Below are 18,461 nucleotides of genomic sequence, written 5' to 3'. Positions count from 1 at the left end.
AGGTATCTTACCGTGCCTTCCTTGGGATCATAAAATCTCTGGATGAGCTGAACAGTTGTACTTTTCCCACAGCCACTGCTGCCAACCAGGGCCACTGTCTGGCCAGAACTAATCTTGAGATTCAAGCCCTTCAGTATCTGTGCATATAGGAAAGGGAATCAAAAACATAACAGTATGTAGAAATATCAATGTAAATTTGATGAAAATATAAAGACTACAATAAAATACCCTTTGTATTTGTAGCAGAATCTGGTACAAAATAAAATTTGTAAACGTGGGTTTAAATTTTGGATAACATGATTTCAGCCTAATTTTCTTACATTTACATCACAGTTGGTCCAATATCAAGGTGTTATACAACACACTTCACAATTACCTCTCTCATGAACCAGTTCATATGACAAAATAATAATAACATTACTACCTAAACTAAAATATAGTATAGAAATGCAATATGATGCAATATTCCTGTATTCTGTTGCCTCACTTTTTTTTTAATGCACCATGCGAACTACAGGGAAGCTATGTAAAAGTCATCATTAAAAGCTCTGTGTCTTTTCTTCCTGCCTATCAAAAGTAAGAAAGATTGTTTTATCATGGCCAGTGATTTTCCTTCAAGGTAAGGAAGGAAATAATTACATAGTGCAAAGACAGTGCCCATGAAAACATTTTCAGAAATCATTGAAATGTCTTCCATCTCCACTGAATCAAACAATGGATTTATGACAGTGCTTCAAAAAGCAAACTTATTCTCTGTCTAGACAGACAAATACAGATTCTGATCTCTATTCCATGTATAGCAAGTCCTTGCTGGATCTGCTTTCTCACACACAGTCATCAGAGAGCTGCATTGCAAGTACTCTGAAACCCACGATCTCATTATTATTACAATACACAAACAGTTGGGTTAGGGTGTAAGTTTAGGTTCTGATAGAAATACATATTTATGGTTTTTTGCATAGCCACGCTTACTATAGCTTTAGACAGAAAGTTACTCAGAAAACTTAACATGTTTGGCTAAGGTGTAAATATATCTAGCTAAAATCACTGTGATGGCAAGGTAGTTTTATATACATTAGAGAATCAACTTGGAATTGTTATATTTTCAATGTAACATAATTTATGTCACTTCTTAATGATTTTTTTTTTCCCAACAAATCATCTATATGTTTAACTCTAATATATATAAAGTGTCATTTACATACCTCAACATCTGGTCTGGATGGATAATTGAAGTAAACATTTTCGAATTCCAAGTTTCCTTTAATGTAGTCTGGTTTGTAACCCGCCTCTGAGTAACTGTCAATTTGAGGTTCCTGTGCAAAATAAAATACAACAACCCCTATTTTTTTTCATAAAGAAGTCCTGGAGTGCACCATTACTCTTCAGAGACATTAAATGTGGGTTTTAAGTAATTTAGTTGAGATTTCTGAAAGAAAAATATTGCATGATGTTTTGCTCCCTCGTTGCTGCATCGATGATAGGCTTATGCAAGAATACTTTTAGAATTTTTCCATTAAGCTTTTGTGTGAATTTAGCAAATGTCCTTAAGACTGTACCCACAGCTAGCCATAATCTGGGATTCATTTCACTGCCTGATGATTAACCTGAGTACATCATCTCTAATGAGCTGTTCATTTAGAGCTTTGGCCTTTCTGCTGAAACAATTTGTCTGAGAAACAATTGATCTGCTGATCATTACTCAGAAGCAGATTTCTTAATTATCAGTGAGTTTGTTTCCATCCAGAGTGGGTCTAGAACTTGAAGTATACCTCAACAATAATCCAAAACATGCAGTTGCATTTCATAGAGCTTCATTAGCTAGCAAAATCACAGCTTCCCTGATTTTAGAATCTCTTGGCAGTTGAGGTACATATCCAGTTTACCAGGTTGTGTTTTATTGATTTGCTGGCACTCACACTACCATTGGTGTCACTGATACCATGAAAACTATGCTCATATACCTACATTGTCTATAATCATGTGATTACAGCACCACAGACATGTCCTTCATGATAAAAACATTAGAGGATACCCTTTGAAATCAAGTGATTCAGAGATCCAGTATTTTTACCTTTGAAGCAAGGACTGATAATTCTAAAAATGACAAAGAGGAACTGACTAATAATTACACATTCTATCTGGTTTTATCTTTATATTTCTGCTTATTTTACACAGTTATTTAATCTTATTAATTTCATTTCCATAAATAGTGCCTGTCTTTAAAAAGAAAGGTCTCTTATCTTCAAAAGAAGTTTTGAAATAATAAGAAGGGCAAGGATACTCACATTGTCTATTATATTAAAGATCACATAGGCAGCTCCTCTTGCACTAGCAAATGCCTCTATGCTTGGAGCAGTCTGTCCAATACTGAAAGCTCCAATCAATACAGAGAAAAAGACCTGAAAGAAATATTTACAGTGACATATATTCATTCTTATTAACCAGAGAAATACATTTATTGATTTACTTTAAATATCTTTGCATCAGGAGGCTCCATGCCTGTTAACAGAAGTTTAAGGAATCTAGAATTACAGAAAAACTGAAATCAGAGAATAACATTAAGAAAAGGGCTTTTTAAGAGTCAGCTGAGAACTGAGCTCATGCACAATGTTGATGCTGCAAACATATTGAGAAGAAGTGAAAAGGTGATTGAGACTTGTAAAATCTATGCCAAAAAATGTAGATTTCACTTGATGTCTCGGGATTTTATCGTATGAATTCATTCTTAGGCCAAAGACATTCCAAAGACTGGAAAGTATATTACATATCTTCCAGGGAAACAAAGACAGATATGCAAAGCACTATCACTCTGCTTTCAAAGTTACAGTGAAATAGAGAGATACAAATCCAGCTTCTCCATCACAAAGTAATAAAGGATCCCTCTGCTTCAATGAGAGGGAGTGCAAGCAAAAAAGAAAGAGAAAAAGAACAAATAAACTGTTTTCTCAGAGTAGCATAGTTTATTGCTTTCAGCTAGTATAAAAAAAAAAAAGAAGGCAATTAAATGATGCTGCACAGAGCTTGTAACAGCCACAGTAAGTCAGAGCAAAGTCCATGACACCCACTGTCTTGAATAGGAGCTACTCACAAATTTAACACATGATAAGGCCGCACCCTCCCATCCCTGTTACAAAACCACCATTCAATGAACTACAACACAGACAACTGAAATTGCAAATTCTTTTAACAGAATAAATTACACACAAGTTCATGAACCTCATTGAGTGTTCTATATGCCAACCTGCATAAAACATTCCAAAAAGCCAAAACCATATATCAGAGACATTTTTCATGAACTTCAGTGATTCATAAACAAAACAAAAGAGATAGTTTAAAAAATAAATAAATATATGCATATGGTCACCTTTCTGGGCTTTTTTTATGGTTAACAAAGTTATTCTTCTTACCGTATTAATTTGATATCTCATAGAAAATTAGAATGGTTGCCACATCAAGAGAAGAATTTAAGTTACGACTTATGAGTAATGAGTTTTTAACATATTCCCTAGTCACAAGTATATTTTTATCCCCCTCAATTTCTAAAAACACTGAGAAGTGATTCCAAGTTCTCATAGAGCAAAACATAAAAAAAATTATCTATTTAGACCATACGACTGTTAAAAAAAGGTATTTGTTTCTGCAAGCTGAAAATATATTCAGACCCATAAATCTGAAAGCAAATAGCAACTAGGAAGGGTATTGTACTTCAGCTTTGGATTGAATTGTTTCTATATCAGTCTGATCTTAAGAAAGTCAGAAAATACATAAGAACAGTGGAAAATAATATATGTTTTATTTTAGGTTCATATAGATTTTGAGATGCTGTGGAAACATGTAGACTTCTGTGGTGAGAATCTTTTTGTTCAGAAGGGATTCTACTTTGCCAATTTTGGCCCATAACTCTCATTAAAATCAAATAAGTTCTCATTACATAATTTAACATGCTTTTCTCACTAGTATTGAGAATTTACTCCTTAATACTTACCGTCAGAACCTTGCCAATAGTGTAATCATCAGTTAAGACCAAAGTAGTTCCATACCAAAAGGCCAGTGCATAGGATGCATATATCAATAAGAAAGCAGCACCCATAGAAATATTTGCTGTAATCGCCTTTCTTATTCCAATCCTTTTAGCATCTTCTAAATTTTTATGGTATCTGGAAGAAAGAAAGAAGTTCAAAAAAGACTTACACTTGTACCACGGCACATGGCACCAAAAACTGTGCGGATGAGTTAGGACAAGAATGCTCACAAAGTACATCAGGATATATAAAATACCTAACCCAAACACTGTACAAGTAATCCTGGAACAGGGTAACCTAAGGTAACTCCTAAAAAGGCCAACATCAGTCAACCTGGTATGTAGAAATAAAAGGGCATTGCAGGTCAGGGATTGGCATTCAAGTTCCTTAAATAAACCGAAGGTCGGTGAATTTTGATAGTGAACCACTTAAGATAAAAGGTTAAAATATATCACAACAATTATGTTTTAAAGTAGTGGAAATAGAGATATTGTTTGTTAGCACATTCCCAGCTACTGAGTAATCAGAGTACCAAGGATATTGTTATCTCTTTTCGTGAGAGGGATCTTTTTTTTGTCTAAAGCTCTCACGGTGTGATGTTTGAAGTAGTTTGTATACCCTCTAAAGCAGAGACAACAAATCAACTTATTTTGACTTTTTCTAAAAAAATAACTAATTGTCTTTCAAGACATAGTGAACCTTGTAATAGTCTCTAACAGACAATCTTCCATTACCTAAAAATGCAGAAAACAAGACTTTCAACAACAAAGATACTAGAAAACTTCAAACTATCTGAAACAAGGACTTCAAAATCCACTGATGAAAGCAAATATTGCTCTTACCTTTTAATTTCTTTTTCCTGTCCTCCAAAAGCTATTACAGTACGGATTGCTGCCAGAACTTCCTCTGCAACAGCACCTGCTTTTGCATATGCTGCTTGTTCTTTGTCAGTGAAAGCAGAGAGAACCTAATACAAGATCAAATATTTTGACATAGGAAAAATAGAATGAGCTCGAGTGCTTCATAATGACTTTTATCATAGCTACTTTCTTCCAATAGGAAGCCTTTTGATTATATTATGTATGAGTGCAGAATGTCCAAAATCCAAATTTTAAGTATGTTGTGAATTCAATCAAATAATTAAATGTTACCCTTTGTAAACAGCTAAGGCCTGGATTTTCCACTCTGCTTTCACCCGGTGCAGGAGATTAGATGACTGCTCGTAGTGAGCTGGTGTGGTTCTCCCCAGGCAGATCTTCTCAGCTCATTCTCATCTCTGGCTACATTAGCCAGAGGGCCCTATAACTTACATTAGTTGGCCACAGTCTGTGAAGACTCAGCCAGTAGACATGCATGGCACATGCTTCTCTAACCTTTTCTGCACTATACTCACTCAGGATAGAGAAAGCTTTCATGACCTTTCAAATGTAGGGAAAATAAAATACTATAAAAATGGGAAGACTTTCAAACTACAAATGTAAGTCATTCTAATCCCATGGTAATTTGGTCCTTCTCTCATCTAAGTCTGTCTAAAATTTCTTGCCAAAGTTGTTAAAAACTCTGAAAGAAACTCTGTGTTTGAGACCAAGTTTTTTTTCTAATTTATTCCCTTATTTTTCAGGAGGTGCAATTATTCCTTTCAGCAGAAGAAGTACGTATGTGGATGTGGTTAAACAGTTACAAATACGGATTCTACTTCTCTGTATGGGAATGTGCTATATGGGCAAAACAGCTTCAAATCAAATAAGGCTACCCAATCTATAAGAATGATATTATTGAAACTACATAGAATCATCCAATCATAGAATGATTTGGTTTGGAAGGGACCTTAAAGATCACCCAGTTCTAATTGCTCTGCCATGGGCAGGGACACCTTCCACTAGACCAGGCTGCTCAAAGCCCTATCCAACCTGGCCTTGAACATGAGAGTGCTGATGAACAGTTCATCTAAGAGTTTATGTACTTCAGTGTTATCTAAAGCTATAACTGGACTAAACAACAAGTTCTAACACTAATAATTTCAGATACGTAGATTTATTTCATTATCTCTCATTAATATAAAACCTGACATTGAATGTATGTTAACCTACCTTTGCCCAGAGGGCTGCTGAAAGTCCCAGGACAGGACTAACTGCTAGTATTACAAGGGTTAATTTCCATCCTCTTATGAGACCAACAATAAATCCTGCTACAAATGCTGTTAGTTGTTGAACGAGAAGTCCAACCTTGTCACCTATTCCTTCATTAATCTTGGAGACATCACTGAAAAAAAAATTAGATCCAGAAAGGAAGAAAAATGTAGAAAGGAAAACAAACGTTTTCGGTTTTGGTACATGATCATCTGTGTGGAGGACAATCTTTACTATTTCATTGTTTCCAAATAATAGTTTTCTTCAAGGTAAAGCACTATATAGTGTGGTCCAGGAAAATTTCCTATTTCTTGTGAAACTGTAATGCTATAAACCTGTTTTTTTCTGAAAAGGTTGAAATTCCCTCTACAGTGTAAAACTACTCTCACTCTCTTAATTCCAGATTTTTGATCAGTTTGGCACTTGTGGTCTATTTGGGAATAAAAGATAGGGAAAGAGAAAGGAAAATCTTGTTATACAGTTAAAGCTGTTCACACTGCTGGGGTCAGCTGGCACCTTATTCAGTCCTCAGTGTGCACAGAAACGAACTATATTTTCTCTCCCAAGGGATAATCGCATAGGCTGGGCCTTAGTCATCCTCAGAGTTCAAGGAAACTTAACAAAAAGCTTTTCTGACATCTTTGTGACAGTCCAGCATCAGAAATATTAGAAATTCAGTTTCTGAGACTCTCCATGAGAAAAATTGAAAACTTAATTTCACAATGAAAATAAAAACAAAAATTTGTAACTCCGACGTGCTTAATAAGGTAAAATAACATTGGGAAAGGTATAGTGTACTTACTCTAGAAGACGAGTGTTAAGTTCTCCCACATCATTTACATCAAACCATCCAATTTCCTGTCTCATAATTGCATGAAAAAATTTTTCTCTAATTTTTTTTATTTGCCGACCTGCTGTTAGTGTCCAGAATGAAGTTTGTACATAAGCAGCAAGAAGAACTCCAGCTGCTATTCCACAATAGTAGTATGCATATCTGAAAGAAAAAAAAAAAGGCAAAAAAAGCAAGACTCTCTTAAATTGATTTTAATTACCTCACCAGTCTGAATTTAGCATGATGCTTACTTCTTCTGTTTCAGACCTCTGTAAAACTTGATAAGTTTTCTATGAATAGTAGTTAATATCAGGGGTTTTTTTTATGCAATAACCAAAACAAAGATATAGTTAGACAGGAATTACCTTTCTTTTTTTTTCTTTTTTGTCAATTTAACATGCATTTTCTCATAAGATTATTTTAGAACTGTATTACAGATGCAATATCATTTCACTTACGTGTATTGCTTCCAAAAACTCCCTAGCATTTTTAGCACACATGGACAGACTTAATCATATATACCTATATTATATGCACATTTTCATCATACAATGTGCCTGTCTATATAAATAAAAATATGCATGGATGCTGGAAATGTTTCCTGATTGGAGAAGACAGCATTATTATATGTACATCTATTGCAAGTAAACACCATTGGATCAAGAATTCTTTTGCTCACTATTTTGTGCATAGTTGATATTTTAATTTTAAATTAATTCAGCCCTGCGCAGGGTGTCAAATCTAAACCAAGAGTGTGTGAACCACTATATTTCTCAAACTAGAACACAACTTGAGTCACAACTTTAAACCATTCAAAAAGAATTAAATCAATTTTGATTTGATACACAATTGACATCAGAATCAGTTATAGGTGAACTTAAACCAGAATTAAACCAGAAAAATATATCTGAACTGATTCCATTTGTAAAGCATGATCAAAATCAAGGGTTAAATATTCAGGGTGTATATATCTGTAATTATAAGAATACTGCATCTATATAAAAGCAAATAATGAGCAAAAAGCTATAAAACTCTTATGACTTTCACTCACGTGTACTAAGTTATGCATACTGATTCTGTAGAACTGTAACATGCTCCTTGGCGGGAGCAAATTGCAGGAATCAGTGTGCAAATGCTCTGCTCAAAAAAGGAGAGAATGGCTTGACAGATCAAAATTTTCAAATTTTAACCCAGTCTTTCTTGCAGCTATGATACCTTACAGTTTAGTTAGGGACTTCAGAACCATACTCATTATGAAATGCGTTTAATCGAAACAGTTTAATAAAAGCAGGTTAATGTTTAACGGAAGGCTGGTTAGCTGAATACTGACTTCGATCACATTCAGCTTCATTAAAGTTCTACAAACTTAAAAAAACCTTCCCAAACTAACCTCAAGAGCACTGCATCTAAATTCAGCAGTAATTACTTTAGACAATTACTTTATGATGTTATATGACTTCAAAGAATTGATTTATGGTTGGACTTTGTTTCATGACAAATTGTCTCAAAAGGGATTCATATCTTTGCCAGATTCCATGCTGATAAAACATATTCTGTAAATTCACTGATGAAACTAATCGGAGAATAAATGTTTATTGCATTGTAAAGTAATAGTTATTTTTCTTTTGAGAAATAGTAGGGGTTTGGGCAAGCTGTTTTTTGAGTAACAAACACAACCAAGTCCACGTGTATATTTCAGTATTTGAACACACCTCTGTGAGAACTTTGTCCTTGTAAATGGGTTTTATTATTTTTTGACCTGCTGGCAGGCATTCTTAGAGAAACAAGGAGTGGATACAACCAGCTGCTTCTTCAAACCAGTGAAATCACTAACTCAAGGCTCTATCTAGAAACTTTGGAAAAGAAAACCTGTTCCTGTGCTGCTAAGAAGTAATACATTCCTCATTAAACAATTTGTTTCTAAAGAGAAACTTGTGCTGCTTTTTATTCATTGTACTTGTACTTTCAGAGTTAATGCCTAAAAGATAAGGTGGCATGCCTGATGTTTGTGGTTGTTTGACCCTGGCTGGAAGACAGGTGCCCAACCCAACACGCTCCATCCCGTTCCTCAGCTGGACAGGGAAGAGAAAAATACAATTAAAAGCTCATGGGTGGTGATAAGGACAGGGAGAGATCACCCAGCAAATAAATAATGGGCAAAACAAGTTCTATCATTTCATAGGTAGTAAGAACAATTATTTTTCAAGTTCTTTTAGAGTAAACATAAGACAGACTTCAAAAATATTGTGCAAGTAGGCATCAGGTATTTACTAAACACAGAACAGTTAGTGTAACTTCAACCATGCACAAATTATTTAGTTCTGCAATTCTGCCTTCAAATTTGCTTTCAAATCACTGGGCAAAAGGATATCCCACTGAAGGTGTGTATGCATTGCTTGCATTTGTGTCAGAGACTGTCAGAAATGTTGAGGGAGCAAGAAACTGTGTGGCCACACTCTCCTATAAAGCATAAAAGCCAATTCCCTGTCAGTTCATTCTCATTACATAAAAGTTCGTCATTTCTAAGTAATGGCCTTTTCCTTGTTTGCTCATTTATTTTAGGGTAAAGAACTTTTTTTTTCTGGTGTAAATCGATTTTATTTTTTAATTACAAAATTAACTACTAAATCTAAATGACCTGTAACTTTACAGTCCCCTGTTACCAGAAATGATGATGTACTTTGGTATAAAACAGCAAGAGTTACTACAGCAAATGTCTCATGTCTTCCTTCTCTTCAGAAAAGACAAGTGCCTTGAAGACCACATCAGATATTTTTCAATACCTAATGAGGAACAGAGAACCTGAGGAAAAAAAACCTACATGAACTGTAGATATCCTGCATAAACTAAGTGTATGGACAGTGGTTAATAAAGCCCCCTAACAAAGCACGTCTATTAGCAGCTTATGTTTCTGCTTATTTGATCTTTTCTTTATGGAGCTCTGTTAGCAGAAGCATCTGCTGAATATTGTCTTCTGCTATTGCCTGCTCTAGAATGCTAGATTTAAGGCTGCATATAATCTAAATCTGTATTTTCTGCAGATAATTTCACAGAATCATAGAATTGTTTAGGTTGGAAGAGACCTTTAAGATTCTTGAATCCAACTGTTAACCCAGCACCATGTCCCTCAGTGCCACATCCACAAATCCTCTAAATACCTCCAGGGACGGTGACTCAACCACTTCCCTAGGCAGCCTCTTCCAATGCTTGACAAACCTTCCCATGAAGACATTCAATCTCCGCCTGGCACAACTTGAGGCCATTTCCTTTTGTCCTATTGCTTGTTGTTTGGGAGAAGAGACAGACCTTTACCTGCTACAACCTCCTTTCAGGTATTTGTAGAGAGCCATTTAGTTGCACTTGATGCTTTGGCAGCAAAGCAGATACTATCTGACAATTTAAATTCTGCTTTTGCAAGTGAATCACCACAGTTCAAGGAATCGATGGATGATAATCAACATAATTTTTTAGCATAACAATTACTCTTTATGAATTCAGAGGAAGAGAAGTAAAAAAGAAGGCAATGCAAATGTCATTGGAACACAGAGCACCCCTGAAATGGGGGCAGAATGGGTGAGAGCAAGTGACAACAGGGAAATTTTGGGGAATGGCTGGGGATGTTCAAGAATCTTCCCAGTGCCTCAAATAATCTCATATGCCAATCTTTAGGTACATATATTATTCAGTCAATCATTGTTTTTGTGTTGTTTAAAGTGTGCAAAATATTCTTGGGGGAAGAATGGCTTGAATAGAAATGTGTACCTACACTAAAAAAAGAGGAAATACGAATTTCTAATTACCTTGTCATATCTTCTTCCAGCTTCTCAAGCATGTCTGCAGTGAAATTCATTTGAGAAGAATTCAGTCCTTAGAAAGAAGAGTAAATACTTTTAATAGAGCAAGCTTTAACAAATTACTTTTCCTGCATGCTGTTCAGCATATTCGGAGTTGTTACATCTTGTTTTGAATCGAGTTGATTTGAATGAAAGGAGAAAATTTAAACAAAAATTAATGAACTTTGCTAATATAGGATTAGTCATAACTCCATTGACTAGAAAACCATCTCAAGCGTAACTTGAGATTAAAAGGTCTTCCTGAGCATACATAGAATCATAGATTGGGTTGGCTCAGAAGGAATCCAACCCCAGGCAGAGCTCCATGCACTCCAGTTGGTCACTGACATAGAGGGTGACACCCCCTTCTCATCTTCCCAAATGTTCTTTCAGAAGAGCCTGTATCCTCTCATTCCAACATTCACGTCATAGGTAGGTCCCCTCTCCAGGCTCCAGGCATCTCTTGCAGGCACTGGCATCACACAGGTGGGAGTGGGATGGACTGAGGTTCCTCTCCCTTGGCAGCTTAAGTTTAAAGACTGGGCAAGCCTATGGCCAAAGATGCTCTTCTCCTTCTCCGACAGATGGACCCCACCCAGCCCCCAGGAGATGGGATTTCTCAATGCGAGTCCCATGGTCGGAAGTAGCTGAATCCCTGGGCTGTGCCACCAGTCCAGTAACCATTTTTTGATTGACCAGATTTGATTAGCCCTTTCAAACCCCTTCTCTTTGACTGGGAGGACTGATGAGAAAAACTACCCACACACTAGAGTCCCTTACTGATGCTCTGAGTTCAGAGGATGACATAATCTGATCTATGTGTTGACACCAAAGTGACAGTATCACTCCTTCCTCTCGTATCTAGCAGTGCATGCCTGCCTTCCTTTGTGTTTGATTTCACAGTTCTGATTCAGCAAATGAGGCTGGTCAACAGATGGATCCCAGAGAAAATTAGTACTTTTATTTTTGGTAGTGAATCTCCAATTAATCTACCTACTGATCTGATTCACCTCATAAACTATAACTGTCAGATTTGATGCAAGGGAATCAACAAGAGCCCATGCTGAAGAGATGGAAAACCAACCACTTTCTGTTTATTACAAGCACAGTTAAACATGATTTATTGAATGTGCACTGTAGCAGGTAATTTGAAAAAAAAGTCAAAAATAAAATCTACTAACGCAGAAACTAAAAACTACAATACAAATCCCCCAAAATATAGTGTATGTCTATTACAATGAACATGACTTACTAATTCATGTGATAGTATAGCACAGGGGTTTCTGACATCAGTATGTCCTGTCAAGATGCCTGAATCTCCCCATCCCTTTTTAAATACAAGGCATTGTTCTCAGCACAGCAGATATATTCTTACCTGTAAAATTTAAGTCTCCAGAAGCAACAAAGCTGTCAGTCATATCACCAAAAATTATCATTGCAATAGGGAGAGCGCTTCCATGGGCTACTGCCAGAATAGTGCCCAGTATCATTAACCATTTATCTGACCAAGTGGAGTATCGAAACTGTGAGTGAGAAGAGAAATGAATTCTAACTATTGCATTAGAATACTAACACAATGCTATGTCTACAAAGTCAAGAAAGTAAAGACAAAACTATCAATTGTACACCTGCTGTCACAAAACTACAACTTTATCTGATTAGAAATTCAGTTTACAAAACAATTTAAATGTACAGGAATAAATCCTTTCACTATAAGCACTTTTATGCTATAAACTCTCAAAACTAGAGAGGTGTAGAATTTTAATGTATTATTATCTGCACCTGGGTAAGAAAGGCCATAGGTAAACAAGGCACAAGAAATTTGCCCTTTTTAAGTTCACCATATAAAGTTCAAATTATAAGAAATGTTAATGGCATTGGGATAATTAAGGCAATAATCTCTTTTACTTTAAATTCATTATTATGTAGTCAGAAAAACTGTTCCTAATGTACTACAGACATTATAAAAATGTACTGAAATCCTAAATCCTCCTGCCATTGAACTTAATAAAGTTTGAGTTCATCTGTTACAAAACCACTGGCTTTATTCTGTACTGTAAATTACTAAGATTACTGACTTAAATTATTGTCCCATGATGTAATTGTACAAGTGCAAGCTGATATAGCAAAGTAAAGAAATTGGGCATTGTCCAGCATCATGGACTGTAGTTTTATGTCTGTTATTTGCAATATCATTGCTGTGTATCATGTATACAAAACCTACAAAAAAAGAAAATATTTTAGTATTACTAAAAGAGGACATATGATTGATTTTGATTAAAGATTAAAATAATTTTTTGAAATATACAGAAAAAATCTGGAATTTTAAGTACTTTTTAGTACTCAATTCTTAATTTTAAGTTTCATCAATGCCCCAGAGTTACTTTTTACTGCTGATTCAGATGACTGAATGATGATTAATGGGCCTAATCAGTATGATTAGTACCTGACTCCGGTAATTTAGAGGACACCACACATAATTGCAGACACATGGATGCCCTTTTTATTGTGTCAGAAGAAATGACTGAATATGGAAATCCCTATCTTTCACAAACAAAAATCTAGTATGAGTGTGTTTAGCATGATCACTTATAAGGGAAGACTCCTAAGAATCCTTAACAGTAATAAGACAGCTTCTTTAACGTAACTGCATCCACAAAGAGAACTGCTTGATTTCTATGCTATAGCCAGTATTCTGCAGTCTCACAGTATTTGGTACAGACAGTATCATGGATGCAGTGCACTAACATAATTGCAATCATTTCTGTTTAGCCTTTTGAAATGTGCCTGCATGAATATGTAGGTACACATATACAGAGAGAACAAATCTTACCAGAGCAAACGGGCTGACCACCTTAGGTTTTTCCCCTTTCTTCTGCTTCTTCTTTTTCTTTCTAAGAAAAGGGGTGATGATTTTAATGAGTTTAAAAATGGATGACATTTTACAGAAATACTAATGCAACATATTAAAGCAGTTCAATTAAAATACAATTATGAAAAAAATTTACAGTAAAAAAATTGTGTGCAAAATGAATATGATTTATTCCTGAGAATACCTTAAATCTCCAGGTTTCAGCTCCTGACTGCTGTAAATTTAAGTCAAGTTCTCCCCAGTTCACCTGTTTCAGTGGTTCCACTACCTGGTCAGGGAAGTTGTGAACTGAAGCACTATATAATTTCAAAATGGGAAAGGGGAAGATAACTTACAAAATCAAATTTTTCCATATGGTAGGTGGGGAATACATAAAATGTTCAAGGTATGTAAAATATAGATTCCCTGCCATATGAAAGATATTAAGATAATCTCTAGCAAATAACATAAATGTATCCAAGATGTCCACTCCAACAGAATTTCTGTCATATTTCAGATTTATTTTTTCAATAAACTCCTGTCAAAACTGTGGACATTTAGTCCTTACAAGAAAAAGATAAAAGGTCCTTCTGCACCAAATGAACATGTCAATCAATGTTACTCTCAGTTTGATACCAAGCTTTCTGTTATTAGGCTTTTCTGAAAAATAAAGTAAAATAAAATAAATAAATGAAATTAAATATAAAATAAGGTAATGTAATCTTACAAGCTTCAATACAGAATGTTCACAATGTTTAAGAATACTTACTGTTTGTCTTCAGATTCATGACCCTGGTTGGCAACATCATGAATATTTCCATCTGCAGTATAGTTCTTTTCATCTTCAGAATGCATTTTAAATTTATTGAAAATAGCTCCCTGTAAAATAATATTTGTCTGAGAAATACACAGTCTTAAGCAAAAGTTTTAAATTTTTTTTAGTAATCTCAAAACCATAATTTTTTTTGAGTAATCTCAACAACCATTTGTTTGAAAGAAAAATATAGATACTTATTGAAATCAGTAAAGTTATTAATATCATACATTGCAAGTGAATCCTCATAATGAACAAGTATAAGCATGTTGAGAACAGCCCAGAAGTTTGGTGTTTCCTGACAAACATTTTGGATTTGTATTCATTTGATGACAGTACCTTGTTCATTTAATTTCATTTGAATGATACAAGCATAATATTTTCTGCAATTCAGCAAAGATATACAAAATAAAGGAGAAAGTAAATGTTTATTTAAAATAACTAATTTTTATCCAGTTAACTGGATTTTCCCCGATTTTAGACATCAGTGAATTTATAAAATATCTCTGATTTAAAAGAAGTCCCAAACTACTGACATACCGGGAAGGTTGTTCTGAGTTTGTGTCCAGTCCTCTGAAAAACTACTCAAACATGAGCAGAATTAAGATGGTTCAGGACACACTGCATGATTGGACTTTGCTCTTGTTACGTAAGACAGAGATAACAAATAGATTTCTCTCATTTTTTTCCCACTCCAATTGCCTTGCCTATTTTGGCGAGTAAAGTGTATGCACTTTGGACTGTACCTCCCTTTTCCTAAAGGGAGTAATACTACTCCTTAAACACACACTTATTTCACTGTCACCTGGGAAAACAACCCTGAATACTCTATTCTTCCATCAAAAAAAGTTCCCTGGATCTACTGTTGGCTTAACTATGCCCCTTAAATTCAGAGGAATTCCTCTTTACCTTATTAGAGGTGTTGCTGAATGCTCCAAGTAACTGTTACACCTAAGGATGAATCCATTCTTGAATACACAGTGAGAAAGAAACCAAAGAACACCAAAGGATTGTTTTACTCTTTTGCTTCTTTTCCAATCTTCTAAGTCTAATCCAGGAAAACACGACCCATCTAGCATGAAAGAAAATGGGATTTTACTGGAGTGCATATAATTTCTCATTTGAGTAACTGCAGAACAGCAAGATGAGTGTCAGACTCAGTTTAAAAATGGTTTGGAAATAGCTCTGGTCAGCAGAAATCTTCTCAATTAGCATCTTTTTGATTTTTGAATGTATGTTCAGATTCTAGACTGTTTGAAATGGACCACTTATTAGTAGTCCACTTGGACCATTATTAATGGACATTGTGGAATGTAATGGCTTTATCAGTATCTGTAGGCATTATTTTGATGAAAATAATAAATATTTAAAACATTTAAAATAAATGAATTTCACTTCTTAACCTTATTTCAGTATATGTATTGAACTAGACATTTTTCAACACTTTTACAGAAGTAAAATTTGTGAAAAGTTGAATAAAAATACTTGTCCTAGAAGACAAGTAGATTTATATTAATTTCTCTGTAGGTGTCCTATCACTTTACTTACACAAAACTTACTTAATCTGATAATTACACAGAAGAAATTATTTTTGTTCCTTTTTTTCATGTATGCCTGTAATCTCAAAATTTTGGTAAATAGTATTTTTATAATGTTTTGGAATACAAACAGTCTTATCAGATTGAGGAATGGTTTAGAAAGGGTAGTTTAGCTTTATCAGTCAAGCAAAATATAAAGGATTAGTAAGTATAAGTCTTATCTGTTTATGAAAAGTCATTCTGAAATATGTGTATGGAGGTCTATCCACAGCAGTTAATAGGTTTTAACCTGGGTGCCTAAATACTTTCCTCTACTTGATCCTAATGAACTGGTCCAATTATTTCAGGGGAAATTGAATAAAGTCAAATGAGAAATTTTAAAGAAAATTAATTGATTAAAAAATGAAATATTATATGCAGGACTTTCAGAACTATTTCACATTTAAGGGAGAATGGTCAAAACTAAAAGATCTTTCACAACATTTTGTTATCACATTGGAATGTCTTGATGCTATGGCACTGCAGTCATGAGAAGAAAGGGAAATAGAAATATAGCAGAAGAGCAATTTAATTTTTACCAGAGTTTCTACTGCCTGCATACAGTAAAGCAAAGAAAATGAAAGACACCTGGTTTTATCACACTATGAGCTGAAGCAACTAAACTGATACTAAAAAGGTGAGAAAATTGGGAACGTATTTTACAGTATTTTACACCTACTTAGTAGGATACAAAATTTTGTGATTTCTCTATAGCTTGTATACTTTGACTGTTCACTCAGCTTCACAATTGCACAGAATTTGAAATCAGAGAAGATCACTAAATCCTCCTTCTAATCTCTTATATCTTGCAGTTGGCTATAAATCATTCAGATACGTCCACGTTAAAATTGATAATTTGGATTTGACTATATAATCTCAGTCTGCAGAGATTAAATTTGCATCATAAAACAACAACAGAAGAATCCGAGGCATCACCACTGCAAATTACCTGCACTTGAGTATAAAAAAACATGTAGGTAATATAGCAGGTGATCCACAACCAAAGATGTACAAAAACATCCAGGAACAATATAGGTGGCAGTCAATCTCTTCTGAGGAGAAATGCTGTCTCATCCAAAGTCTGGCGACCAGTTTTGCCCTAAATACATTGGCAGGATTCATAATCCCAATGTTTGAAAAATGCTGTCTTCCCTCAGATCAGTTATTTGGTTAAATCAACAGCTTACCCTCAGCTTTAACCAAGCCTTGATGTCATCGAGATGGTTTAGTTCTGTAGACTGAAGAGCTGAGGCATGAAATCTCCTATAGACAGTCTGTATCGAGTGGACATGAACCTGATGCTAAGTAAATATGTCTTGAAAGCAGAGTGTCCTGATCATTCAAAAGTCCAGAAGAAAGAAAACCTTTCTTTTTTCTCCTTCTACTTACTAGTCACAAAATTTCACACAGAAGATAGATTTAAACAGAGGTGACCAATCTATGACCTTTGAGCTATTTAAGGCTCATAAACAATTCAAAATTCCTTCCCAAAGCAGTTTGTTATTCAATGATTAGAAGAAGCAGAGATCTGGTGAAATGGGAACTGTTGGACAATTCAAATCCCTTGTACAAGCAAATAAAAAATGACTGATAATGTTTATGCACCTGGATTGTCCAAAACTCCAATACACGTCCATCTCAGCCCTATCCAACAGTGGACCAGTGGGATTCTATGAGGCAAATGACAACTGCAGCTCAAAGAGCTACCTCTATTGAGTTATGTGGTAAATGTCTCAGGGGATTTCAGGCAGTTGGCAGTTCTGCCAAGTGACTCAATGGGTCAGGAAAGTTGACCTTGTCTAAAGTAAAGGCTATACTTGAGGAAAATATCTAGTTGTACTTTAAAAATTGCAATAGGTCACAAGTTTTTTGCACCTATTGGCTAACTGTTTCTTGCTGCATTTCCCTTCACGGATATTGCTATTTGAAGAGAGAACAATACCTCTTGGATATTATTATTGCTATGAGGACCTGCATTGTCAGATATATTTTCTATTTGAAAATACTTATACATATTCAGAAGGTTTACTCAACCCTCTCTTTATTAAGATAGTAGCCAGTTTCCCTTTGGCTGACAGAGTTTTACTGTTCTTGCATTATATTCACTCAAATTTTTAGAATTTTGAGCGTAAGAACTTCTTGTACGTTTGAAGGATGACCATCAATCCTTTGAAATAGTCTGTCAACACTGTAATGCTAAACTGAGGTACAATTAATTCCCTTCTGCTACTTGATATAAATGCATGGTTTGAATAATCTCTCTTGGGCACTCTAGTACAATGAGAGATTGTACAGGTACAATAAACTATGACAAACCTTAAATCCTTCTCTAAGTCATTGCTCTTACAGACCACTCACCAGTCTTTTCAGTATAGCTCCGTTATTCACAATAGCGTTTAA

General features: G+C 35.0%; 1 protein-coding gene across 3 annotated transcripts in view; it reads right to left on the bottom strand.

Annotated features, from left to right (window-relative positions):
* The window catches only part of LOC127477741 (ATP-dependent translocase ABCB1-like), a 50,785-nt gene that overhangs the window by 22,438 nt on the left and 9,886 nt on the right, over positions 1 to 18,461 (bottom strand). The window contains exons 3-14 of one of the 3 annotated variants that reach the window (XM_051802539.1): positions 15,394 to 15,556; positions 14,440 to 14,549; positions 13,653 to 13,713; positions 12,195 to 12,342; positions 10,787 to 10,853; positions 6,957 to 7,148; positions 6,116 to 6,287; positions 4,868 to 4,992; positions 3,989 to 4,160; positions 2,289 to 2,402; positions 1,206 to 1,316; positions 12 to 137 (exon numbers count right to left, since the gene is read on the bottom strand). In XM_051802539.1, the coding sequence (XP_051658499.1) occupies positions 12 to 137; positions 1,206 to 1,316; positions 2,289 to 2,402; positions 3,989 to 4,160; positions 4,868 to 4,992; positions 6,116 to 6,287; positions 6,957 to 7,148; positions 10,787 to 10,853; positions 12,195 to 12,342; positions 13,653 to 13,713; positions 14,440 to 14,525 (1,374 nt within the window). In that variant the 5' untranslated portion in view covers positions 14,526 to 14,549; positions 15,394 to 15,556. Of the gene's footprint in view, positions 1 to 11; positions 138 to 1,205; positions 1,317 to 2,288; positions 2,403 to 3,988; positions 4,161 to 4,867; positions 4,993 to 6,115; positions 6,288 to 6,956; positions 7,149 to 10,786; positions 10,854 to 12,194; positions 12,343 to 13,652; positions 13,714 to 14,439; positions 14,551 to 15,024; positions 15,135 to 15,393; positions 15,557 to 18,461 lie in introns of those variants that run through there. The other 2 variants (XM_051802541.1, XM_051802540.1) reach the window with 2 other exon arrangements.

This window comes from Manacus candei, unplaced genomic scaffold, assembly GCF_025592945.1.
Source record: "Manacus candei isolate 608988 ecotype Guabito, Panama unplaced genomic scaffold, ASM2559294v1 h1tg000056l, whole genome shotgun sequence".
Lineage (NCBI taxonomy): Eukaryota > Metazoa > Chordata > Aves > Passeriformes > Pipridae > Manacus > Manacus candei.
This window is presented reverse-complemented; position numbering and strand designations above follow the sequence as displayed.